Here is a 26,000-nt window from a genome sequence, read left to right as displayed (position 1 = left end):
CAGACACATGGCAAATATGGGATTCTTAGCATGCTAACCACCACCTAGCCTTGAGCCTAATATTTGTCAAAATCAATGCTGTTTTAGGCAATGAGAGACATTTACATTGTGCCGGCATAGGGATCATTGTTTATGATGGCTACTACGTTATTGTGACATGTCAATGTCTCTGTATATTCTGTTTGCTTTTTTAAGCTTCCATCATCGCACATCTAAGGAGATTGGAAAATGTATTAAATTGCTGCTATGAACTCATTGAGGCAATACAGAGAAAAACAAACAAACAAACACGAGTTAATCCCGTTTCTCAGTTTCAAACCTAGCTTAGTTTTCTGATCTGGACCTCTAACATGGCAGACAAAGCTATACTGATGACGTCATGCACAGCTATCCAGTGCGTCACTACAGGCCGAAATATGATGCCCATATCAATCTGTCATGGTGTTCGAAGTATTTGGGTTGCTTTTTTTTTTATATATCTTAGCATATTACCTGTGAGTGTTGTAGCTAACAGTAGAAATTCTCATTTGTAATTGTGTGGGACTACAGGACAGGATATGAAATTCTTATTGACCGACTCAGCGCTTTTTGTAGTTTTTTTTTCTTTTTGCTGTATATTAACATACTAAGTGTGAACATTCTACCTATAATCACACTTTCACTGAGGCCCATGTCATTTGAGAGTTAACCTTACAAATCAGCACAGGTTGTAAGAATGATATATGATCGCATTTTGGGGTGGCCAAGGGTCAAATAGATTGCCATGGCCGACCCAACTTTTAGTAGATCTTTCAGAAATACCAGGTAATAGATTTGGCCGCCCTTCTCTAAACAACACACAATTGTGCGTGAATGTGGCTGATGGTCGTGGTCCAGACAGCTCACAAGCTAATGCTTTGCTAAAAAAAATTTTTTACCAAACGTACGAATCACGTAAACCTGACCCATTATATATTATATATTTGGTATCTGAGAAATTTAAATATGAAAATCTTTTCTTTTTTTTGTGTGCGTGTTTCATTGTGTCTTTTTTTTTATTTTTATTTTTTACCTTTCAAACGAAAATGAAGAAAACTCGATTCGGTCAAGCACTAGGACCCAGCGGAGAGCTGTGAGGCTTGGTGCTGCCTGCCCACCCACCCCGCTTCTCAGCTCTGCATGCTGCTGCAGTTGCCCTGGGCGCCTACTGAAGCCACTGGGTGTGTGTGTGTGTCTGCGCGTGCTTGTGTGTGCGCGTGCGCGCGTGTGTGTGTGTGCGTGTGTGGGCACGCGCATGTGGAAAGATCGGGCGGGTGGTCAGTCTGTGAGAGGGGGAGGGTTCGAGTAGGAGGGGATGAAAGGGGCCAGGTGAGGAGGAGACACAGCAGTATCACCCTTCTCTTCGACCCCTCCATCCCTCCTTCAACACACATCCATCCACCATCCACATCGCCTGAATGGCTCGCGTATGCATGGATGTGGATGTATGACTATGTTGGCTTTGCGCGCGTGTGTGTGTGTGCGTGCGTGCGTGTGTTTGACAGAGTCACCGAAACAGGTCAGCGTTCTTCCAGCAGACTGTGAACCTGCGCAGGAGTGAGCAGCGCTTTCCCGACGGAGGTATGTTGATGAGGCATGATACTGTATTATCACACGCACGTGTACTTTCCCTGTAAATGGATCGGGCGCGCCCGTGGGAGTGTGTGTGTGTGTTTTGGGGGTGCAGGAAAGATTTTGGTCAATGCTAAAATGTGACACAAGAGGATCATATGAAGGTTTCTTATGTCATTTGTGTACAATCTAATTTTTTATGTCGGTTCTCCAAACTGAGTCAAAGTGGAAGAGAACAACAGGCTCGTTTTCACCTCATCGTGTCATGTGCATGATCGGGTCATATGGTTTCCCGTTTGCAGCCATGCAGACTCTGTTGAAGCTGGGAGAGAATATTTGGATTACTTTGGAAGTTTCCGAGTTTCATTGCTGCCCGCAGATGGGCGATGTGTTTAATTTAAGGGAAGCGTGATATCAGGTGTTGCGCCACCAAAATGTATTCAACCAATTGGACATTTAGTGAAACTCGCTCCTTTGTTAATTCGTAATAGGGCCCCTTCAAGTTTGTCAGCTGACAAAGAATGGCAATAATAATAATAATAATAATTAGTTTGGAAAGTTTTTTTTAAATGAATCAGTCGTTGATAATGTATGGGAAGTGAAAATCTTACATTAGACCATCATTGAAGTACATGAAGTGAATTTTTAATTCTGCCACACCAGAGAAATACAGTATTCCCTTCTAGTATAATCCACTGCTTCTTAATGACACAAAACCAAATATAATTCCTTGCCTGAAAAAGTGCAACGATTTTGTATTGATTGATGCCTGCCGTGATGGAGTTAACACCTCGAGCAAGTTGTCAGTGTGTATTTTTCCAACACAATGTGAAAAAAAAAAAGAAGCTAAAAACAATCCATACTGATCCAAAGGACGAAAGCTGTCAAGAGAGTGTGTCTACTTTATCTGCGGCACGGTGAGACGTTGTTTATGCTTCGCCTAATTAACTGAAGGTGACTGTCACCCTTTGACCTATTATTATTGTGACGCTAGCTCTGTACATGTGGGCAGGCGCCCATGCAGGTGTACGGCATATGGAAATGTACCAGAGTCTCGGTGCTCGTTCCACAATTTTTACGGCGCATTGCACAAGTGATCATCCAGCGATGCTCCTTTGCACGCTTTTTGCAACACTTCTTAAATGAGCAGCAAATGACTGTCTGCGGATTACTGCCGTGAGATCTGGAAACTCAATCAGCTTCTCAATTGCTGTGGACAACCCAGAGACAAAAACTTTTATCTTCGAGTTTGTTTTTGACTCTTGAAGGGGAACATGAGGTCCTCGCTGGCTTTGAGCATTTCCCTGCGGCTCTGATTGCCTTGAGAGACGCACCATCTGAAGATGCAGATGCCAAACTCGATACCACGTGAAGGTCCACACAGGCAGGAGCGCAAAAAGTGAGAATGACTCGAAGCGTCAATGACGAACTGCATGGATGTTTCGGAATGAAAAGAATATTCACTGTGAGGCACTGGAGTGGTGAAGCCCAAATCCCTGGCAGTTCAACAATTGATGTGACCTCTGAGGGTGTCGTGGTTTACACAGTGCAAGAGCAGTTAAATGTTATAATTGTCGAGTCGTCTTGAATTAGCACTGGTTTGGGTTTAATTCGAACCGTTTTATTTGTTTTTTCCAATAATGTAGACTCGATAATTACCTTTTCCATTTCTTTCTTTCTTTACTGTACTTGACATTAACCTGTTCATACACCTTGTAACCTGATACCATGATAAGCTGTCCACTGGAGTAACCACCGTCCCTGAAAGGGTTAACATGGTAATTGTTTTCTGTTATTTTCCATCCATCCATTTTCTATACCGCTTATCCTCATGACCGCAGGTGTGCCGTCGCCTCGGCCAGATAACGTTGGGCGAGAGGCGGCGTACACCCTGGCCTGATCATCTTGTTAGACTACCGGTGTCGAACTCGAGGCCCGGGGGCCAGATGTGGCCTGCCACATCATTTTAAGTGGCCCGCGACAGCAAGTCAAACATGTCAACTTCCATGATGCTTGCTAAAATCTGGACCAAAAATTCTAATCCTCATATGCAATCAATAATAGAGCTATTATAAGCATTTTCTCGTGAGCAAACCTCTCATAACAGTTACTTGAACAATTGCTGAGTAAACCATTCTTGACTTCTTTTTGTGGTTTCACAGTCACAACGGCCCTCCAAGGGAAACTGACAACTACTGGCATACGCATTCACGCCCATGGACAATGCCAACATGTTTTTGTCAAAACCTCTGGATGGGACACACGATTTGCTTTATTCATATATATACTGTATATATATATATATATATTTGAGAGAGATCCTGAGGCATTTCGTAGGACAGCCGAAAGTGTCCTTGGTTTTCCGTGGGGCCTCCTCCTGGTGGGACATGCCCGAACCACCTCACCAGGGACGCATCCAGGTGGAATCCTGATCAGCTGCCCGTGCCACTTCATCTGGCTCCTCACAATGTGGAGGGGCAGCAGTTCTACAGCCCCTCCTGAATGACTGAGCTTCTGCAGAGGAAACTCGTTCCGGCCGCTTGTATTATTATTATCCATCCATCCATCCATTTTCCGATCCGCTTTAACCTCACAAGGGTCGCGGGGTTTGCTGGAGCCTATCCCAGCTGTCTTCGGGCAGTAGACGGGGGACACCTTGAACCGGTTGCCAGCCAATCGCAGGGTACACAGAAATGAACAACCACCCGCGCTCACACTCACACCTTGGGAGTGTTCAATCAGTCTGCCATGCAGGTTTTTGGAATATGGGAGGAAACCGAAGTGCCCGGAGAAAACCCACGCAGGCACAGGGAGAACATGCAAACTCCACACAGGAAGGCCACGACCTCTGCGCTGTGAGGTGGATGACCACTGGACCATCAAGCCGCCTATTATTATTATTATTATTATTATTATTATTATTGCTGTTGTTAATGTGAGTTATTGAATGTTTTGGAAACAAATATCAATGCTTGCACAAATACTACACTTCTTCTTGTAATTGAGAATGTGTATTTTCTTTCAGGTTTTCCCAGCTACAGAGTACAGTGGAGGGTCTCAGCGGCTCCATCTTCAAGGGTGCGGGGCCTCCTGTGACCCTCTTGAGATCTAGACTCAATCGAGGATCAATCTCCTGAGCTTCTCTGTGGCACGCTCCGGCGGTGGAGGATGGGTGATGGGCCCGTGATACTCAACGGGCTCTTTCCTCCACATTCCACCCTCTCATGGAGCACCTTGTCACACCGAGTCCCTCCCGGAATGCTTCTCTCCTGCGATTCCCCCCGTTTCACCTCTCGCGGCAAGCAAACGCTTCCAACGTGAGCCAGGATGGAATAGACGTGAATCAGTCCGTGGCTCTGTTTGCCATGCTCATCATGGACGTCCTGGCTGTGGTGGGGAACCTTGCCGTGATGATCGTCATCAGCAAAACGCCGCATCTGCGCAAGTTTGCCTTTGTGTTCCACCTGTGCTTGGTGGACCTGCTGGCGGCGCTGGTGTTGATGCCTCTCGGGATGGTGCCCGATCGGGTGCTGGCCGACGAGGCCCTGTGCCGAAGTTACCTCTGTTTGAGCGTTTGCTTGGTGAGCGCGGCCATCCTCACCATCTGCGCCATCAACGTGGAGCGCTACTATTACATTGTGCATCCCATGCGCCACGAGGTGAAGATGACGGTCGGGGTGGTGGTGGCGGTGCTGGTGGGGGTCTGGGTTAAAGCCGTCATCATGTCAACGTTGCCTTTCCTGGGGTGGCTGCTTCAAGGTAACCAGGCTGCGGCATCGAGTCCGCCGCTCATCCCCGCTCGGACGCACTGCTCCCTCCACTGGGCGGGAGGCAGGACCACACGTCTGGTCTTCATGGTCTTCTTCACGTTCATCTATTTCCTGTGTCCCATGTTGATTATTCTGGTGGTGTACTGCAACATGTTCAAGGTGGCCCGAGTGGCGGCCATGCATCACGGCCCGCTGCCTACTTGGATGGACACGCCACGGCAACGCTCGGAATCTACCAGCAGCCGCTCCACCATGGCCGCCAGCCTTGGCGGGACGGATTCCCGCAACACTCCCCAAAGGACCTTCGGAGGTGGGAAGGCTGCGGCGGTCCTGGTAGCGGTGGGAGGCCAGTTCCTCTGCTGCTGGCTGCCATACTTCTCTTTCCATCTCTATTCGGCCGTGGTGTCTTCCTCGCCTGCCTCCCTTGCCCAGCTGGAGGATGTGGTCACGTGGATCGGCTATTTCTGCTTCACCTCCAACCCCTTCTTCTACGGCTGCCTCAATCGTCAGATTCGGGAGGAGCTCGGCCGCCACCTGGCTTGCCTTTTCAAGTGGGCCGGATCCGGTCAGGGGGAACAGCTGCCCAGCCGCGAGGCCTCCATCGAGGAGAACTTCATGCAGTTCCTTCAGGGCACGGCGTGCGATTTGGAGCCGTGTAACTCGCACAGCCGAGTGAGTCAAGAGGAGACGGAACACGAAGGCCTTCGGGAATCATCTGCTCCGCACAACGCGCCAGCTGACTTCCACATCCCAGGGCAGATTCTTGAAGAAACCTCAGAGTTCATACAATGTCAAAAACTCAACAATCAACTCCATGCGCCGGGAAATGCCAAAAACAGTACCGGCGATGTAGCCCCCTCGCCCATAGTATATAATAATCGAGTTCAGGACTTCATTTCATTAAAAACTCATTTAAATGAGACACCAAATGTTTTGCGCTCTCAAACAGAAACCCAGTGAGCGCACTCTATAGATCGTCGATTCGACGTCGAGTTGCGCAACGTCTTTCTGAGAAAATGGAGAGATGTTCCGTGAAAAGTCATTGATAAATGCAGTACATCATGTGCATCTACATCCCCGACGCCCGCTATTCGGCGGCGCTACATGTCAAAGAGACACTCTGCGCTTTGCTGTTTCATAAGTGATGTCCGCGTGTATTTTTAATCGCCTCTCTTGATTTGTTGTCACCATGTTTATCTTTTTTTTTTTTGGTCTGCCTTGTGATTTTCATCTCCTCACCAAAATAATTTCACATTGAGACTTGTGATCTTGCAACCCCCCACCCCCAGACAAACATTGGTTTAGTTCTAAGTCAGAAAAAGGCATAAACAAGGAATCTGTTTGTGTCCCTGTGTGCAATCCAGGGGTCACCAACATGTTGCCCGCGGGCTCCAGGGAGCCCCCAAGGACTGCACGAATAGCCCGCAGGCCTGTTCTAAAAATAGCTCACACGTGATAGGAGATTGTCCTTTTCCATGAAGATTTACAAAGTGATCATTTTAAGATATCAACGCTGGAAGGGGTTCATAAAAATAAAGTATGACTCATTGATTGATATTTATCTGTTTCCTAATTATTGGAAGAAATCATGAGCGTAATCAGTGTCATCACATAAATGCAGTTAATTAATTATTAGTGAGAGCATATAATAATAACGTTATTCAAGGGAACATGAGCAAAGCTGTGATTTCAGAAGCGTGTATCAAACTGGAAACTCTTCACAACAATATCTGTTGCCAAGAAGGAGCTCTCACTCTCCAAAACGTTGGTGACCCCTGATCTACACTCATGTTCAACACTCCAATTAGGCTACGTGTTGGACTCCATGGCAAACGTACATGTGTGTTCCCGTGCAAAATATTTTACGTGACAGGTATTTGTTGCGATTCGGGAACAGCACATAAAAGCAGTATATTAGATTGTGGCTCTGTTTGGCTCCACCGGGACTTTTACGAACAAGTCTTTCTTCATACCGTCAGCGACAGCGTCCTGCGTGTTGACAGGTACACAGAGCAAAGTGACTGCGCCTGTGTTTGTGATTGACACAAGCTCGCGTGTTGTGGCTACACGAACGTGCGGTTGTGACAATTACATACTCATTTGTGAGCTTATTGCCTTTGGCCTCGTTTTAGCTTTAAAAGTGAAAGTGTCTCCGTCTCAGGTGAAATACACAAAACACTTTGCACAAGTCGTGATTATTGTTCCAAAGAAAATGACACGGTGCACAATCTGTTTATATGTCATGTCGAGTCTTTGCTCATTCTTCCTGTTGCCTATGTCTAGAATAGACATTGATTACAGGAGTGGCAACTCAAGAGCGATAGAAAGGTTTGCAGTCTGCTGGAAGCCAGGACCAAAAAAAAAGGTCCCTTTGTTACAGGGAGCCGTGATGAAAGAAATTGGTTGATTTTGTTGTTGTCACACTCCTTCAAAAGTGTTAAAAGCTTAATGTAGAGCGATGGGGGGGGGCCAAATTATTCAGCACAAGATAAAAATCACTGCCGTCCGAAATGTTCGACAATTTGCATGTGGTTATTTAGGATGAGCGCTCAAGACTATTTCTTTGTACTGCTTTAATACATTCACTTGCCTTAGCTTTTTATTATTGTCGTTATTATTTAATGATCTCAGCCTAACTTCCAGCATCTTCTCAGTTTAATCGATGTAACGTCACACAAATTGGTGGTCATGATGAAGGCACTCAACATGACACAACATCAACTCGCCATTAAATCAAATGGATTTCTTTTAGTCTTTTTTTTTTACACAAAAAAATTGTGTGCGTGTGTATAAAGTGCCCAAATGTTTTTACTCTTTGTTTTCTGTGTATGTCAGACCTATAAAAAGATGACTCTCATTCTTTATTTTAGTCAACAGGTTTTTTTTCCCTGACGATTTTGGAGGGGCCGGACACCGCTTGACATGACAAAAACCGACCCACCTTGAGTTTCATGCCGGTGCAAGTGTCCATTATTGTGTTTGAGAATTTGGCAGATGTCTCTGCGCCATGCTGAGGCTACGTTTTAGCGCTGGTGGCGTAACGCTATTTTGGTGAATTTGATCAAGATGCAGGTAGGCAGATTCTGAGCTCCATGGATTTGTGTCATGGATGTGATTGTGATCCGGATCATTTTGATTCTTTTTTTTTTAAATTACCCACCCTAGCCGCAGCGCAGTTATGATATTTTAAAAATTACCCCCACTCACAGCTTTGGTGTGGGGCGGTGGGAGAAGCCGCACACACACCAACACAATCGATCAGGGTGCAAGGCAATCTCCATATGCCCACCGCACAGCAGTGATCTGTGATCGCCCTGGCCAGCTTTACATCATCCACAAGTGGAGGTCTGCTTGCAGCTCCTTATAAACGTACCTTGCACACTTTGATCCTCTGCATAAACTCCGTCAAATCAGTTCCTACTTCTGCCATGTCAAAGACTGCACGCCAAATTTAAAGGGAATGAGAGGAGACTATTCCATTGGCCCCCAAGATAGTCGTCTGCGTCCACGCCCACAACAACGCAAACCCCCCGCGTGGTTTCGAAAACACCAAAACAAAGTAGACGCCACCCATGCACACAGTTAGGCGGCACTCCGTACAAGACTTGCGCTCGAGCCCATAGCCATGCTTGTTATTATACTTAACATCATTTATCTTCTCCACAGCGTTCAACACATCAAAAACATCAGAGGTCTGGTCATGGTTGTCTCCTTCTTTTGTGTGTGTGTCGAATGAGTGAGTGAGAGAGAGCAAAGCAGAGCCCAGATTCCACCATGACACCACCTGAGGCTCATCTTCTACTTCCTGACCATGTTTTTTTCCAATCCCGTGTGCCGCTGCGCCCCGTCGGACAGAGTGAGTCACATCTTTTATGTTTGGCCATAGAAGGCAACTCCTGTGGCGAACAGAAGCACTTCAAAGAGTGTGACCTTTGTGACAGGCTACAATTAACCTAGTGAATGTTCTCAAGAAGATAGGTTGTCACGATTGGGCTCCGTAAAGCCGTATTATTTTGTGTTTTTTGTTATTGTAAAGTGTCCTTGGGTGTCTTGAAAGGCGCTTATAAATAAAATCTATTATTATTATTATTATTATTTATGACCACCTTTCATTATGTCAGCATCACCTTCTCTCTCTCTCACTCGGTATCACCTTCTCTTTCTTTGTCACAGTGGTCCAGTGTTGATTTGGGGTTCAGATGTCAGCTCAGGGGGGTTTCTTTGCCAAGTTTTTGTCCTGTTCATGGGCATGAGACGATTCCACCCCAATATAAAAAGCTGTTTGGTTTATGAACAACTCAAAGTCCAAGAAGAAACAAAATGCAAACAGGAAAAGATTATATGAAATTTCACTTCAACCCCTTAGGAAATTGCATCAATTGTCTTGTTCCATGTGGGAACCTTTGTCGTCACCCCATCATATGATCTAATTCATTAGATTTTTTTATGGCGGTTTTGAAAATTAGTCATGTAAAAATTGTGGCAAGCTTTCACGGGCACTTTAGTGAACGTCAGGAATGCTTTGGAAAAGTAAGAAATAGTCTGAATACCCTGAGAAAAAAAACACGCAAGGATCGGGAGAATATGCAAACTTCACACAAAGTCCCCCCCGCCCCCCGCGTTGAAATTCAAACTCCAAACCTTCCGACTATGAGTCAGATGTGCTAACCACTATCCCCGCGCGCTGTCTATGACACGTTAAACTTTTTCATTATAAATGTCAAGGAAATAAACGCAAACTCGCTGAAGATCAAACTTGCGAATTTGATTGAAAAGTTCAGGCCGGCATTCATAAATTCTGGACCTGTAATGCAGTTACGCGTAAAACCGCTAGAAGGTGCTCTTTCACCACATAAACTCGACTAGTCAACGTGACTGGGCTCCCTGTGCGGAGTTTTGCATGTTCTCCCCCGTGCCTGCGTGGGTTTTCTCCGGGTAGTTCGAGTCCGGGTTCCTCCCACATTCCAAAAACACGACTGAACCCTCGAAATTGTCCCTAGGTGTGATTTTGTGCGCGAATGGTTGTCCGTCTGTGTGTGCCCTGTGATCGGCTGGCACTTGAGGGTGGGGTCGGGTAAAATCCAACACCTGGCAGTTTTGGGTGTACCATGGCAGCTGCTCGAAGACAGCTGGAATAGGCTCCAGTGACCCTCGTGGCGATAAGCGGAGCAGATAGATGGATGCAATATATTGTACTTGAGAGGCAACTGACCCCAAGTGGTAGTTCACGCAAACAGCACAGACGTGACAGACAAGTGTTGCTCCTTTGGACTAGTAGCCTACATTTCCCATCAAGTCTACAGGGAGGGCCCACATTTTTTTTTCCTTTTCTGTGCTTTCAGTTTGCACTGCATCAGCTGGATGAGGACGCGCAGCGGCAGCCTCTGTCACTCTCCGGGCGAAAGTACACTCTTTTTTTTTTATTTTCGATTTAATACTTATTCCAAAAGCGTTTGCTAAATATTTTAGAGTTTTAGATCAAAATTATCGAGGAAAAAACCCTGCTCGGCACTGTTACGTTCCTAAAATAGTTATTCCAAACAATTTTTTAAAAAACACATTAGAACGCGTTTTCCTCCTCCTCTCTTGGAAGACACTTGTGGCTGATACGCGGTGGGAGTTCAGCATCGGACTAAAGCTCTTTAGTTGGACAGAACAGCTCGCCAACGCCTATCTGGACTCCTTTACAGCTCGGCGACTCTCCCCGCGACCCATGAGCCGCTGAAAAGAAAAAAAAAAGCACCAGACGACGACATCGAGGAAAAGTAGTTTGAAAGTCACGATGGGTTGCACCATCAGCGCCGAAGACAAAGCTGCCGTGGAGAGGAGCAAAATGATCGATAAAAACCTGCGAGAAGACAGAGAGAAGTTATTGAGAGAAGTGAAGCTGCTTTTACTCGGTAAGAATCGTTTTGTACTTCGAGGCTTTAACGCAACACCTCTTACCTCAGTCGAATTGGGGGCCAGTGCGCTAACTTGCGCCTTTCAATGAGATTTAAGTGCAGTGCGTTGGTGTGGGGCAGATGTTTCTTCATCTGTTGAGACTTGATCGACGTAAACCAGATATTGGTGAGGTGTCTGGCAGAAGTAGGCCACAACTAGCTGCGGTCAAATCTGCACTGGACGCTTCTGAGTCAAAAGTTTCCTGGATGACACATCCAGTGGTGCCTTGAATTTCGACTTGAATTCGTTCCGTGTTTCTAACTCAGTATACTGATATATAAAGCCAAATATCCCCATTTTAAAAAAATGCTATTTTCACCCTCTTGCACCTTCTCCTCCTTAAAACGGGGTTAGGGTTAGACACGGTAATAATAATGGTTTGAATAATGAAACTGATACTGTATAATATAAAACCCAATCAAACATAAAGGAGAACATAAAGAAATAACTGGTTTCATGAATTGTTATTGCTGTACTGGAGAATGTGTTAATTTTGTGCCTTTAATGGGCGTGACCTCGGGACTGTCTGCGTGTGAGTGTCCGTGAGTGTGAGTTGTGACCTACAGCAGCTCGCTGCAAGCGTTCTCATTTTGTGTTTGTGGTTTTTTTTTTGACTGGCTCATTGTATAAAAACCCAAAAGAGCATCAGAAACTGTGGCTTACCTTGCCAACATACGACGGTATAACCGTGCCTTGATTGTTCCTTTTTTGTTCACTTTCTTCGAGCGGCCAACATTTTTATTGGCAACACAAAATTTAAAAATCAGCCAACCAATGGCTCATGACTCGAAAAATGTGTACGTTGAAGCACTCTTAAGTCCAAGTACCACTGCACAAGGCAAGTTTTATAAAATGCATAAACTTCTCACTCGTATAAATGGAAAATGCATGGTTATACCCCACCTGACATCTCCTCAATTTGCCCATGCATTCCAATACACAAGTGCATGAAACTGGAGCACAGGTGTGGAAGTTGGTCAATGTTGTGTTCATTTCTGACATTTGTGAGGATTATCGCTGTCAACCAAATGAAGATGTTCCAAAGAAAACTGTGACCTATTTTCTGCGCGCAAATGATGGATCCGTTTCTAGAAAGGGAATTAGCTGAGCTTCACTAAAACGTCTCGCTTTTAAGAACAATTTATCATGATTTGCTGGACTGCATTTTCCATTTATTTTTAATGTCTGTTTAAGTGGCTTACACAAGTACCAATTTTTATCATGTGCATCGATTAATAAAATATGAGTAATCCTACACATGACAAAGAAAACTATCGGAACAGGTGCATACTGTTGTTAAAGTGTTGTGTACTCGCGATGACCATCACAACACCTCAAACACATACCGTATTTTCCAGACTATAAATCGCTCCTGAGTATAAGTGACACCAGCCATAAAATGCATAATAAAGAAGAAAAAAACCCACATATAAGTTGCATAAGTGGTGGAAATATATTTGATAAAATCCAACACCAAGAACAGACATGTCATCTCGAAAGTAAAATAAAAATAGATAACAACAGGCAGCGGGAGTAAAAATATCCCATGACTCACTACCATTAAAAAAAAAAAAACAAGATTTCAACAATTGTCTTTTATTAAATGCATTTCAGACAGCTCATACAAAGCAGCAGGAGGGCACAATGTATGTTCCTTCATTATTTTCATGTGAAAACTGCCCATCATGTCAATAATAGAATCCAGGACACACACACCAATAATAGTGAACAAAAATCCTCTTCAATTCTCAATGGTAATCATCAAAACCGATAGTAATAACATATGTTGTCAAAAGAAATGCCTTGTTGTCATTGAGATGTTAACCGATTTTCCTGAGAATAGGGAATCCATTTTTTAGTCAAGTCAAGTCAAGTCAAGTCAACAGTATTTATAGAGCACTTTCAAACAGCCATCGCTGCATACAAAGTGCTGTACATGGAGCAATTTAACATGCACAATAAACAGTAAGACAAATCGGTAATAAAGGCGGTAGAAAGCACCAAACAGTAAAACCAAGAACAAATCTAAGTCATGCTGAGTCGAATGCCAAAGAATACAAGTGAGTTTTGAGGAGGGTTTTGAAGATGGGCGGCGAGGAGGCTTGCCGAATGTTTAGTGGGAGGTCATTCCAGAGAGAGGGACCAGCAACAGAAAAGGCTCGATCCCCTCTTAGCCTCAGTTTAGTTCTTGGTACTTCTAATAAAGTCTGGTCCACAGACCTGAGGCGCCGGGCAGGTGTGTAGGGGCGGATGAGCTCAGAGAGGTAAGGTGGCGCGAGATTATTCAGAGATTTGAAAACAAATAAGAGGATCTTGAAAATAACTCTAAAATGAATGGGGAGCCAGTGAAGGGATGCCAGAGTAGGAGTTATGTGCTCCCTCTTACGAGTCCCCAAATGTACAAACATTGCATTCAGTTCCTGACTTTTTCATCCAGGAGGTAGTGGCAACATGAGACATGACATATTTGACAAGACCGTATCACATAATATATATGGCTTGGTCCATCTTAACATGCGCGCACACACACTGACGCTATTGGCTGGCAGCCAGTTCAGGGCGGACCTCGCCCAGTGCCCGAAGACAGCTGGGATAGGCTCCAGCACGCCCGCGACCCTTGTGAGCATAAGCGCATTAGAAAACGGATGGACGGATGGATGGACACACTGACCCTATCATTGAGAAGCACGGACATGCAGAATTGATTGAATGGCACTCTTCTCAGTGCATTGGTAATGCTTTCTCTCTAAACAGAAATGTTCTGAAACCAGCTTTCCAAATAAACCAGAAGTGACCTCTTTTTGGTTCCATATGTATGCTTGTTGGAAGTCGGTTCTGCTTGTCATCTCTTGGCAGGACTTATTGACTTGACCTAAAAATGCAACTCAATATATTTGGATGTTAAACATCAGAGCAATGAGAAAGATTAGGAATTAAAATAAAGCTTCGAGTCAAAAAATAAGACCAAAGGAATATGTTTAATGTTCCTTGAATCAGGAGGGATCCACCGCACGCAGTTTAAGGTGGAGCCCTCCTGATTTAAGGGCTCTCCTTCTCCTAACACCACCGGCACCACTCGAGGCTATTTCTGTGCTGTGTGAGGCAATCAATAACAATGTTTAATGTTCCCTACAGCAGATTGGTAAATCAACTGCAGAGCTTTAATATAAACACAGATTCCAATCAGCAACTTGTACTCAGCAGGTGGGTGGTAGGCAGAGTGGTAGAAGGAGATAGGTTTGGTAGGGTGTGTACTTGAGGTAGTTGTTCGGGCAGAGAGGCACAGATTAGTAGATGGTAGTTACATTTGTAGGTAGGCCCACAGAGATGGGTGGGGAGGTCAGTCAGATACTGTATCAGGTTCTTGGGTTTCAAGGAGGCATGTAACGATAACGGCAATATTGCGATATCGCAATCTTAAAATTGACACCATGTCACCATATTAAAAGCAGCAGCTGTTCAGAGGGTCAGATTGTTTACTATTTGTGCAGTTCCAGCACAATCTGGTGGTTAGTTTATTAGTGCAATTGAATTTAGATTAGGCATGTTTTGGCCACCGACGTTAAAGATCCGCACTAATCGACAGATTAAAGAGAACGTAACGCGTTTGAGTTCCTCCAACAAATTGACTTGATTCACAACGTATGCGTGCATGAGCATGGGCAACAATATTATGTGTTATTTGTGATTGTAGGTGTTTTTTGTACATTGAAGTTAAGTTGCCTGTACTACTGTTATTTTGTAAATTAGGATGGGTTTTTCTTCAGAATTAGCGTTTTTCTTTCACAATGAGGATTTACACAGTATAATGAGCTTTTATTTTCTTCTTGCCAACTTAATAATAATTTTCATATCTATTTTCATACGAGGTTCATTTTGTGATAATATATGACGTTTGGGTATCGTTACATCACTAGTTCGTAGCAGGGCAGAAAGGTTTTTTTGAGCAATAGTCATTGCTTTAAAACTGCAATGAAAACTCAGCAGGCATCTTTAGATCAGCAGACATATTATGGTTGAGGTTCATCGACTAGGCTTGATCAGGGCTGCTCTTCAGGCAGCCCTCAAAAACCACCTCCTCCAGTTTAGCATAATGAGAAAAATCAAACCTCAAATTGCTGTTCCATGAAGATAAACAGATGAATTCCCTCCTCCTGCTTTTAACTCTTAGCTTGGCTTCGGTTTGTGTATGGTGCAAAGTCGAGATCTTGTCATCGGGAAACTTTCATTGTCCAGTATGCTTGCGAATACAATGTTGAGGAGTGAGGTATTTTTCTCCTGGATGGCGCAGGACCAAGAGAGTTGGAGGGGCGGGGCGGGGCGGGGGGGCAAAGGGAGTCACTGGAAGTTGATACCCCAAACCACAAAGCTGGAATGATTACACATCCCATCAATGAAAATGCTCTTGTCAGGCCACAAACAGTAATTTTAAACGCATCCCAAAATATATCTTGTTCAATGAGCCATGGTGGTAAATCCTGCATCTGTTTGGGCGACTGCGAATGCAAAGTCGGTCTGACGGGAGGCCATGGTTGATAATCACTCAAAATGTAACGAACGCGACGGAACCAGAGACAGGCTTCAATGCGTTTTGCCTAATCAAGTGTTTGGGGTTTAACCCATGCCACTGAACATAAACTAAAGGTCTTTTGAGCAAACGGCATCTAATTTGAAAGCATGAAGGACTGTAAATCTTGAAAATAACATTTTAGCAGTATGCTAAAACTATTGGTCTAGTTTGTGAGCATCTATCTATCTATCTATCTATCTAGGTAGCTAGCTAGCTCCCTAGCTAGGGAGCTAGGGAGCTATCTGTCTGTTGCTCTGTGCAATCGAAAATGTGTGTTTTTTGCAGGTTTACACTGAGACCAGACTGTTTGGTTTTCCTTGTTTTTTTTTTGTTTTTTTTTACTGCTCAGATATCTCTGTTATCCCTCTGGTGGAAGCAAAATGCTCAGTCAGCCAGATGCATCCTGTGCGGCTTAATGTTGAAATTCTGTAAAAGTTTGTCATGGGAAGTGAGTCTCCCACCCTTCATTGCAACACCTCGAATGTCTAAATCATTTGCGTAAACCGTCACTATTGGTCTCTCTCTTCCTACAGAGGAGACTTGGACAACAATGATAGCCACTGCTACATGCACCTCTGTGGTTTCTTTCTATTGTATTATTATTATTATTATTATTGTATATTAAATGTACATGTATATCATATTGTATATTGTATCTGAAATTATGATATTGTATTATATAATAAGGATTAAGTTAGCATGGGATTTCTTGCGTAAATGAAAACCGATTTGACAATGTGTTCTTCCATCAAAATTGCTTACTTGTATATGCGGAAAAAGCACGTTGCTGCAGCCCTCCAACAACTTTGCACATTTTGACTGCACATGATACCTTTGGGCTCAAGTCAAAATAAACTTTAGAGTTCAATACAAACATGCACGTTTCATGATGTACTGTATGATGAGGTGAGAGCAAAATAAGTGCCGTGGCTCAAATACAATTATTGTTTGTCTCATTTCCAGGTGCTGGGGAATCAGGGAAAAGCACACTTGTCAAACAGATGAAGTAAGCATAAAACACACAAGGTTGATTTTGTTTTGGGCCCTGTTGTCTGCGGTAACAAAAAGAGTTCATCAATGCGGAAACGAGAGAGCAGACTCATTCCGATGCACCGGGGCAGAGCGAAAAGCCTATTTTGCACAACATGTGAAACAAAGGCCACCGAGGCCGGTCATAGCCTGGCAAGACATGAATGGACTCCCCCAGTTCCCACATTAGACATGCTGCATGCTCACAGGAGCTCAAATGACAGCTTGCGCTGAAATCTTGCTGATCGCTAACATGTCCCACTTGAGCTGGAGCCATTCTTCACAGTGTTAAATATTTATAAGAGCTGAAAGCTTGTTTTCTTGCTTTAATTGCTAGAATCATTCATGAAGATGGCTACTCAGAGGAGGAGTGCAGTCAGTACAAAGTGGTGGTCTACAGCAACACCATCCAGTCCATCATGGCCATCATCCGGGCAATGGGACACTTAAAGATCGACTTTGGCGACGAGGCCCGGGCGGTGAGCTAACAACACTGAGATACTTCAAAACGTAAACGTGTCATGAGCTGCATATGACACAAAGGAATGCGTGTGTTCCCAGGACGATGCTCGACAGCTCTTTGCGCTCGCCAGCTCGGCAGAAGAAGGGACGATGTCGGCGGAGCTCAGCGGCGTGATCCAGCGGCTGTGGGCTGACAGCGGCGTCCGAGCCTGCTTCGGCCGATCGCGAGAGTATCAGCTCAACGACTCTGCTGCATAGTGAGATCCATCTTACCAGTTTTATTGGTTTTCACTGAACTGCATGCACAAATCTTGCACTGTGGAAAACAGGAATGAAACATCCATACGTTATCTGAACGGATTTATCCTCACAAGGGTCGCGGGCGTGCCGGAGCCTATCCCGGCTGTCTTCGGGCAATAGGCACAATCACACCTCAGGACAATTTAGAATGTTCAAATTAACCTACCGTACATAAGTACCCAGAGAAAACCCAGGCAGGGACGGGAGTTTCCGGAGCCCGAAATCGAACACATGACCTCTGCACTGTGAGGCGCATGTGCTAGCCAGTCAAGCACCATCCCGCCAGGAATGAAAAAGCAGCTACTAAATATTTCATTCTGTTTGCCGTATTGCCTCCTCTCAAGCTTCACTTTGTTTCGCACTTTCTTTATACCACAGGAATCCTCAATGGTTTCTAGTGACATTCTTATCAGTCTTTCCGGAGCTTTATTGCTATGTTCCATCTCGTCAGCTTTTAATAAGAGGAGCGTTTCTTAATCGTCGGTACAGTGTTTCCACTTGAACCCAAAGGAGGCAAGACGTGTCTTGTTTTTAAAGGTCGCTGTGTGCTCACTTGTTCCTCACTCGATCGCATTCCTCAGCAAGAGGAGAGAATCAACACCTCGAGCGATTTTGCGACGATGTGCAATTTATTGTGCTCCAAGAAAAGCGGGACTTGAAGCATTCATCTTGTAAACCGAAACACTTGTTGAATCTCAAATATTGGCTGTTTTTTTTTTTTTTTCCCGAACCACAACAGCAATAGTGCTTACTTTCACCTGAGACAATCCCATCTGATTTTGGGCGAGAAATGGTACACCCTGGTTGCCAGTCAGATACATGGCACATCCAGTAATCTCCCATATATTTGTTGTCTTACTATTCACCAAAAGCGCTCTTTATCTAAACTCCAAAAAATGACGCAAGATGTCGCCAAAACCCCGCTTAACAAGGAAAGTAGTCCAGTAATTTGGGTCAAGTGTATGGCACGGAGGAGCGACGGCATCTTTCATCGGTTAAACTCTATAACATCTAAGAACGTTACAATGTTACTTGACAGTGAAGAAAGGTTTACTGAACGTTTTGAACCTGGAACAGATTTTCAGTTGCTTACGATAAGTGTAATGGATTCTACCGAGATCTACTCGTACCAGTGCTGTCATCGAGTATTAGAAACATTGCTTTCAGAGTTGACGGATTCTATTATTAGAGGTGTCAATTGCGAATAATTAATTACAGTCATATTTAGCGCGTTATGTTTTTTAATCGCGTTAATCTCAATTTTAATCTCTAACTTTATTGTTTCTGTATGTGGGTTGCCTTTTAATAATATCCCTCTTCATGTGTTGGCTTCCTGTGTTCGAGTTGTTGAGGGTTGGGAAACAACTGTCAGTCACAGCCTGCATTTGTTCAAGTCTGTTTACAAACAATGACAGACTTTATAATGCCCCTTTTTCTGTCTTTTGATCTGCCTCAATAATGTAATGAATTAAACATGAAAATAGGGGTTTTCTCAGCACTTTTTAGATAAGATTTAAATATAGATTAATTACAGCAATTAATTATGGATCATAATTAATTAATCTCACAAATTGTTTTAATCGTTTGAAAGCACTATCTATTATGATCTGCAGTGTGATCGCCTGAGCACACCGTGACCATATTTCTTTACCGCAGCTACCTGAACGACTTTGACAGGCTCTGTCAGCCCAACTACATCCCGACCCAGCAGGACGTACTGCGAACGCGTGTCAAGACCACAGGCATCGTTGAAACTCACTTCACCTTCAAAGATCTCTATTTTAAGTGAGTAAAAGCTACACGTACACCTAACTGGGCATACGAATAGCCAGCATGTTTTGTGCCATGCATTTGAGAGTTTCTGGATTCAAATCTCAGCATCCGTGTGCTCTGTTTGCTCTTGTGTTTGTCTTTTTACAAACGTATCACGCAAACCGAGACGAGTGGTTTGACTTGTTTTCAGATGTGCAGGCGATGATGGATGATAGATGCTTTATTATCTCTTTGTAGTCAAACACGAGTAACTGGAGCCATGTATGTGCGCAAAGGAAGCGTTGTAGTATTGAAAGAACTAAAAATGATAATAATAATCTGACCTATGCCGCATGAAATCCAGCACAAATCACGTTGACCTCCAGATGAGGTTATGGCATGCATAAGAAGCAGAAATTTTATTTCAGCCATTATATATCGGGAGAAAAAGTATATGTTATCAATGAATGGGCAGAAGTATCCATCCATCCATCCATTTTCCGAACCGCTTGATCCTCACTAGGGTCGCAGGGGGTGCTGGAGCCTATCCCAGCCGTCTTCGGGCAGTAGGCGGGGACACCCTGAATCAGTTGCCAGGCAATCGCAGGGCACACAGAGACGAACAACCATTCACGCCCACACTCACACCTAGGGACAATTTAGAGCGTCCAATCAGCCTGCCATGCATGTTTTTGGAATGTGGGAGGAAACCGGAGCACCCGGAGAAAACCCCACGCAGGCCCGGGGAGAACATGCAAACTCCACACAGGGAGGCCGGAGCTGGAATTGAACCCGGTACCTCTGCACTGTGAAGCCGACGTGCTAACCACTGGACTACCGGGCCGCCTGGGCAGAAGTAGAGTTTATGAAATTAAGCCACAGTATGTTTGTGTTGTAAATGTGAAATAAACAGTTATATTTATTCATCACTAAATAAATAACGAAATGGTTAATGAGCTTAATATAAATTTTGATAATTCCGTTTTATGAATATTTCATACATCAAATTTGAAAAGAAAATCCAATATGAGGATTCAATATTTTTATAGAAATCATATAGTGTGAAAATTAAAAATGGGGATCATAGCAGCTATTTTTCCAGTCGTCAAGTCAAGTCAAATTTCCTTATGTCGCCGTTAATAACAGAAACATCTCCAAGGGCTTCGCATGCCCACACTTGACAAATATTAACCACATTCCTGGATCTAAACCCCCAGTCAATCAATCAAGCTCTTTTCATACATAAAAATGCAGCTCAAAGTGTTGTGCAATTAAAAACATCCAAAATACAACCAACACACACACACACACACAAAACACAACACGTGCACGTGTCCTGATAATCAACATTAAAAAGGGCATGGCTAGGAACAGAGAAACCTTGAAAAAAAAAAAAAAGCAACCCAAGGGAACACATCTACAAGAATGACAGCCACCACGCCTCCCAGTGTGCCCCCCCCCCGCCGTGATCTCTCTCTCTCTCTCTCTCTCTCTCTCTTTCTCTCTGTCTCTCTCTGTATGTGCATACAGTATGTACATATATATATATATATATATATATACATACAGTATATATATATACACTCACACACACACACACATTTTCTTACAACTGACAATTTTTAGAAATACTGTACAGAACATTTCGTCGACATTGTGGGTTTTGTCATTTGAGAAAATTTGGCAAGCTGTACAGCGACGAGGTGTGGACACTGTTGACAATAGTCTACAGTCCCAAAACTAATCAGGATTTAGGACACAATGCATTGTCCAAAAAAATCTGTGAAATAGTGAAGCCGTGTCATAGCGAGGCCTCTTATATCATGATTGGGGGTTTTTTTGTTTTTTTTGTTTTTTTTCTTTCTCTAGTCAGATTAAATATTATTGTGTTTTTCACTAATTCCATTGTTGTTTTTTCCACAGAGCACATTTTATGTCTGTGCGCGATTTAATTGAAATGGATTCCACAACATTTTATCTGCAACAAACTGTTGGCTGTTATCATGACTTAAGGAGACACATTATACCCGCAAGTTAGCCACTCATATTCTTTTTTTTTTTTTAAATTTCTGACTATCATCAGGTGGCAGGAAAGGTGATATGAAAAGAGGCATTCATTCTCACATAAGAATTCGGTTTGCATGGTCTTGAAACTGAAATGATATTTATGCAGCCTTGGTTTCTGTGTGTGCAGGATGTTTGACGTGGGGGGTCAGCGCTCAGAGAGGAAGAAGTGGATTCATTGTTTTGAGGAAGTCACAGCCATCATTTTCTGTGTTGCTCTCAATGACTATGATCTGGTCTTGGCTGAGGATGAGGAGATGGTTTGTTCGTTTTTCCTTCCCCGTCTCGAATTTGAACAGGTGTCGACGGCCATGTGAGAGGCCATTCTGTTGCTCTCTCTTTCCCTTCAGAACCGCATGCATGAGAGCATGAAGCTGTTTGACTCTATCTGCAACAACAAGTGGTTCACAGACACCTCCATCATCCTCTTCCTCAACAAGAAGGACCTGTTTGAGGAGAAAATCGACAGGAGCCCGCTCACAATCTGCTACCCGGAGTACACAGGTAGGATCAACTGTTGGCTCATTCACCATTTCATACACAAATAACGATAACCGGATAACTTGAGAAACTGTCCACTGTTGTAACCTGCAATCCCTGTAAGAGTAAAGACGTAGCGCAGGCATCTCGCAATTTTTGCATCACATCCAGTTGCTTTGTATATACCTTAAATGTATCATGTTAGGAACAGTGTATCCAGATGCGTCTCACAACACGCTGCGCTTCAAAATAAAGGGCTTACGCTTGATCGGATTCTGGCAATTGGATTTTCTCTGCCATTCAACTCGTAGGAAGCCTCATATGTCAGTCAGAACTTTGATTATGTCGCTGTTCACTGGTGGCCAATGCTAGCAACTCCTCCGTGAAAGAACAGGTGGTTTGGCCATCTTGGGGCTTTTTCCAAAAGATGACACAAATATGTGGAAACAAGTAGCTGTTCAATAGGTTACACAGAAAAAAATTGTGCCAATGGTAAATTGGAAATGGAATATGGGCTCTTTGTATTTTCAATCAGTTTTTCCATTGATGCTTGGGGGGGGCGAATGAGATTGACTCATGCAGTTGTCATATTTATGAATTAAATACGATAGCATACACCACACACATCGGCAAAGCACCGAAACTGTCTGCCTGCGACTCAATCAATCCACCGAAAACCCGTTACACCATTTGCGCCACCACTTAGACCTGCTTTTAGCCAGTCTAAAATTTCGTCTACTTTTTGTCACCAAATTGCCAGACACTCCGGGGACACGACAGCTCCATCCACCGCAGCGCCCAGTGAAGCTGTACGCGTTAACCAAAATTCAAAAACGCGCTAAACTAGGCCGAAAATGAACATACGCCTGAACTCACTCGACTTTCTATCGCCACATTGTAGCTGTTCCCGGCAAACTAGACTTGTCGCGACCCGTATCCTGAGGATATTTCATCCAATTTGAACTAAATGTATACAACATCAGAAGCTGTACTTTCAAGCTAATATAATCAACATTTGATTCCTACTGTGCATTTACCAGCCGCTCTATTCATACAAATTATTTAACAAGGAAAATCTATTTAACGTGTTCAGATGCATGCATACATTGTTGTTAAGCAGGAAAAAAATTGATGTTATGAATGAAGTTTCCTTCAGATGGTTTCCTCAAATGTGTTGATTTCAGTTAATCGTAAGATCATAGATGCGTCCGACCAGTGTTTCCTGTTGAGTTGACGAGGCTCCGCCCCCACCGAGATTGTTGATATTCCATTCTTGTGACCACAAGCCAAACAACAGCATAACACAGCAGTGTTTTCAGTTTTGACTCTCAATAATACAATGTGATCTTGATGTGATGTTATCGCTGGCCTTGATAGAATGCATTGTACACATATTTATAGTTCACTGTGGTTTTTTTTTTTTTTTTTTGTATAAACCACATTGCTGTTTGTGTTGCCCATTTTTACTACTTTTTTTGGGGGGGGGTGTAAAGGTGAGAATTCGTACGAGGAAGCAGCAGAGTACATCCAGGGCAAGTTTGAAGACTTAAATAAACAAAAGGACAGCAAGGCGATCTACACCCACTTCACTTGCGCCACGGATACCAAGAACGTGCAGTTTGTGTTCGACGTCGTCACCGAGGTTATCATCAAAATCAACCTGGCGGATGTTGGGCTCTACTAAGCCACAAAAGGTGAGAGCAGCACAAACTTCACAGCTTCAACATTTCTGCTCAGTATCACAGACTAGCTTGATGATCGTGAGCCTTGTGTGCGTTCACGCGTTTTCATTGGGAAAATGGTTCTGAGCAACTTTGCGGCATATTGTGTGATCTTTATTCAGGTTCAGGTACTGTATTTTCCGCACTAAAAAGCGCACCTAAAATCCTTCCATTTTCTTAAAAGCTCACAGTGCGACTTAAAATCCGATGCGCCTTGTGTGTGGTCATTACGGTAATATGTCAACCCCAAAATGGCTCCTTGCTGGAGACATGCTTACAATGCAGAGTTCAAACTTAAGGCAATCGGTTTCGCAGTTGAACACGGAAATAGAGCAGCTACCGGCAAGAGAGTTCAACGTTAACGTATCAATGTTATAACTTGCTGTTGGTTAAGTGAACTGTGTCGCTGCTTTATTAAATACATTTTACTGACATATGATCGTTCGGTTGGTGTTTCCTTGAGCGTAGCTCCATCTAGTGGATGCATTGTAGATTGCGTCTTATAATGCAGTGCGTCCAATATAGGAAAAAATTACAAAATAGGCCATTCATTGAAGGTGCGCCTCATAATCCAGTGCGCCTTTTAGTGTGCAAAATACGGTAATATGTTGTTTTTTGTTTGGTTTTTTTAAATACAGAACAATGAGTAGGGTTTTCAGGATTTGGTTATTTTTGACTTCTTACTGCTTTGAACATGAAAAAAACAAACTTAAACAAGAAAGCGAAAAAATAAAAATGACGTAACACGTATTTTATCTGTCATATTATTTCCAGGTGTCTCAAGGGGACTCTGGTCGTCTTGACTGCTATGTGTTGTCTGCATAAGGTGCAGTGCAGTGTTTTACACAAGGACAAAGACCGTCTGCACCAAGTGTCGCAACCACCATTGTGTGGACTTGCTTCGTGATACCTTTTAGCCTTGGCCGGATTTTCGCTGGGATGGAGAGTTTGGTTAGAGCGGCTAGCCAAGCAATCCCTGCGAGTTCTTTGCTTGGTCTTCGCATTCGGGGCAGGTAACCGACAGCGTTGAACACCTTACAGTATGTCTGTTTTCACACAGAAGCAGCTTATATGTTAATTCACTTCATCCGGTTAAATGTTTTTCTTGCAAGTAGTTGGATTACATAGCTGTTATTTTGAAATTGGCTCCCGGTGTTGCCTTGGAGTCTTCATAGGGGACATTGTTTTACATATACGTCCTGGGTTCGCTTAGCATGACGTCTAATAAATTCCACAGCAGCACAATCTGACTTTTGATTTTATCGAACGATAGCACTGCACTTAAGTTCATCAAGGAAGATTGTGCAATTTCTTGGCTCATATTTTTTCATATAGGAGGCTCAGTAGTGAAGCCACCCCCCCCCCCCAAATGATTAAAAAGTGCATCTTTGTTTAACAGCTCTCACTTCATACTCAGGAGTCCTTTATTCTTTCTCTCGTGTCCTGTTCAAAGAAGGGCAATCAATCATTTTTCCCATTTGTAATTTGCATGTCTTTGCTCTGAATTTATATTGGCTCATTTTAACATCATTAGCCGAGAGGAAGAAAAAAAAAAAGCTGCCCTCCCCTTTGAATCGTTTAAAATCAAAACCTCCCACCAGATCGCTGATGTCCACCTTGAAGACTTAAAAACGGCCACTTCCAAACAAAGCGCCGAAGGTTGGAATGGAAATGGAAAATGGGATTTATAGGGACACGTTTGAAGCGTGATGACCTGTTGCCCGTGTAGTACAACACACCGTAAACATGAACGAGGTCGCCTGCCCGCAGTGAAAGACAGCAGGGAATGCTCAAGGAACACATGTAAATATTGCTATTTTACGAGGCAAGAAAATGTACTTTCACAGATGCATATAAAGAAACAAAAAGGGAATTTGGTGACTGCTATGCGCATCTTTGATTACTGTGTTGCACCACATCCACATCTCTAGCGGCTTTGAGAACTGATAAAATTGAAGGAATTTTCTCCATACTGTACATCACCAAATTCCATCCATCTATGTTCCGATCCGCTTGATCCTCACAAGGGCCGCGGGGGATGCTGGAGCCTATCCCAGCTGTCTTCGGGCCGTAGGCGGGGCACACCTTTAACCGGTTGCCAGCCAATCGCAGACATCACCAAATTCATCGTGTAAATTCTGACAGCCATCGGGAATTTGGGGGAAATATGTTCATTTTCCCAAACCGCCGGTGTATTTCCAGGAGATTTCTTGGCCATCAAGACCGCTAGCAGCCGTCGCCCTCCCCCGTCAACAATTATGTTTAAGTACGCGACGGCCGCACCCCTTCACTGACTACATTTCAGCGCATGACGGCATC

General features: G+C 43.7%; 2 protein-coding genes across 3 annotated transcripts; both read left to right on the top strand.

Moving 5' to 3' along the window:
• The first annotated feature begins 1,225 nt into the window (after nt 1-1,225).
• On the top strand, nt 1,226-9,455 carry gpr61 (G protein-coupled receptor 61). 2 transcript variants are annotated; one of them, XM_086107719.1, is made up of 2 exons: nt 1,226-1,599; nt 4,616-9,455. In XM_086107719.1, exon 2 carries the CDS (start codon nt 4,815-4,817, stop codon nt 6,318-6,320), a length of 1,506 nt encoding a protein of 501 aa, XP_085963845.1. In that variant the 5' UTR covers nt 1,226-1,599; nt 4,616-4,814; the 3' UTR covers nt 6,321-9,455. The 2 variants fall into 2 exon arrangements, with proteins under 2 accessions (XP_085963845.1, XP_085963854.1); XM_086107728.1 differs by lacking the exon at nt 1,226-1,599 and adding an exon at nt 2,237-2,989.
• Nucleotides 9,456-10,693: 1,238 nt separating this feature from the next.
• Nucleotides 10,694-25,554, top strand: gnai3 (guanine nucleotide binding protein (G protein), alpha inhibiting activity polypeptide 3). Its single transcript, XM_086107695.1, has 9 exons — nt 10,694-11,260; nt 16,837-16,879; nt 17,240-17,381; nt 17,464-17,621; nt 19,321-19,449; nt 21,611-21,740; nt 21,831-21,984; nt 23,454-23,654; nt 24,456-25,554. Exons 1-8 carry the CDS (start codon nt 11,143-11,145, stop codon nt 23,642-23,644), a joined length of 1,065 nt encoding a protein of 354 aa, XP_085963821.1. The 5' UTR covers nt 10,694-11,142; the 3' UTR covers nt 23,645-23,654; nt 24,456-25,554.
• Nucleotides 25,555-26,000: the final 446 nt, after the last annotated feature.

The sequence above is a fragment of the Hippocampus guttulatus genome, chromosome 1, assembly GCF_054856545.1.
Source record: "Hippocampus guttulatus isolate MCC_2025c chromosome 1, RoL_Hgut_1.0, whole genome shotgun sequence".
Taxonomy (NCBI): Eukaryota; Metazoa; Chordata; class Actinopteri; order Syngnathiformes; family Syngnathidae; genus Hippocampus; species Hippocampus guttulatus.
This window is presented reverse-complemented; position numbering and strand designations above follow the sequence as displayed.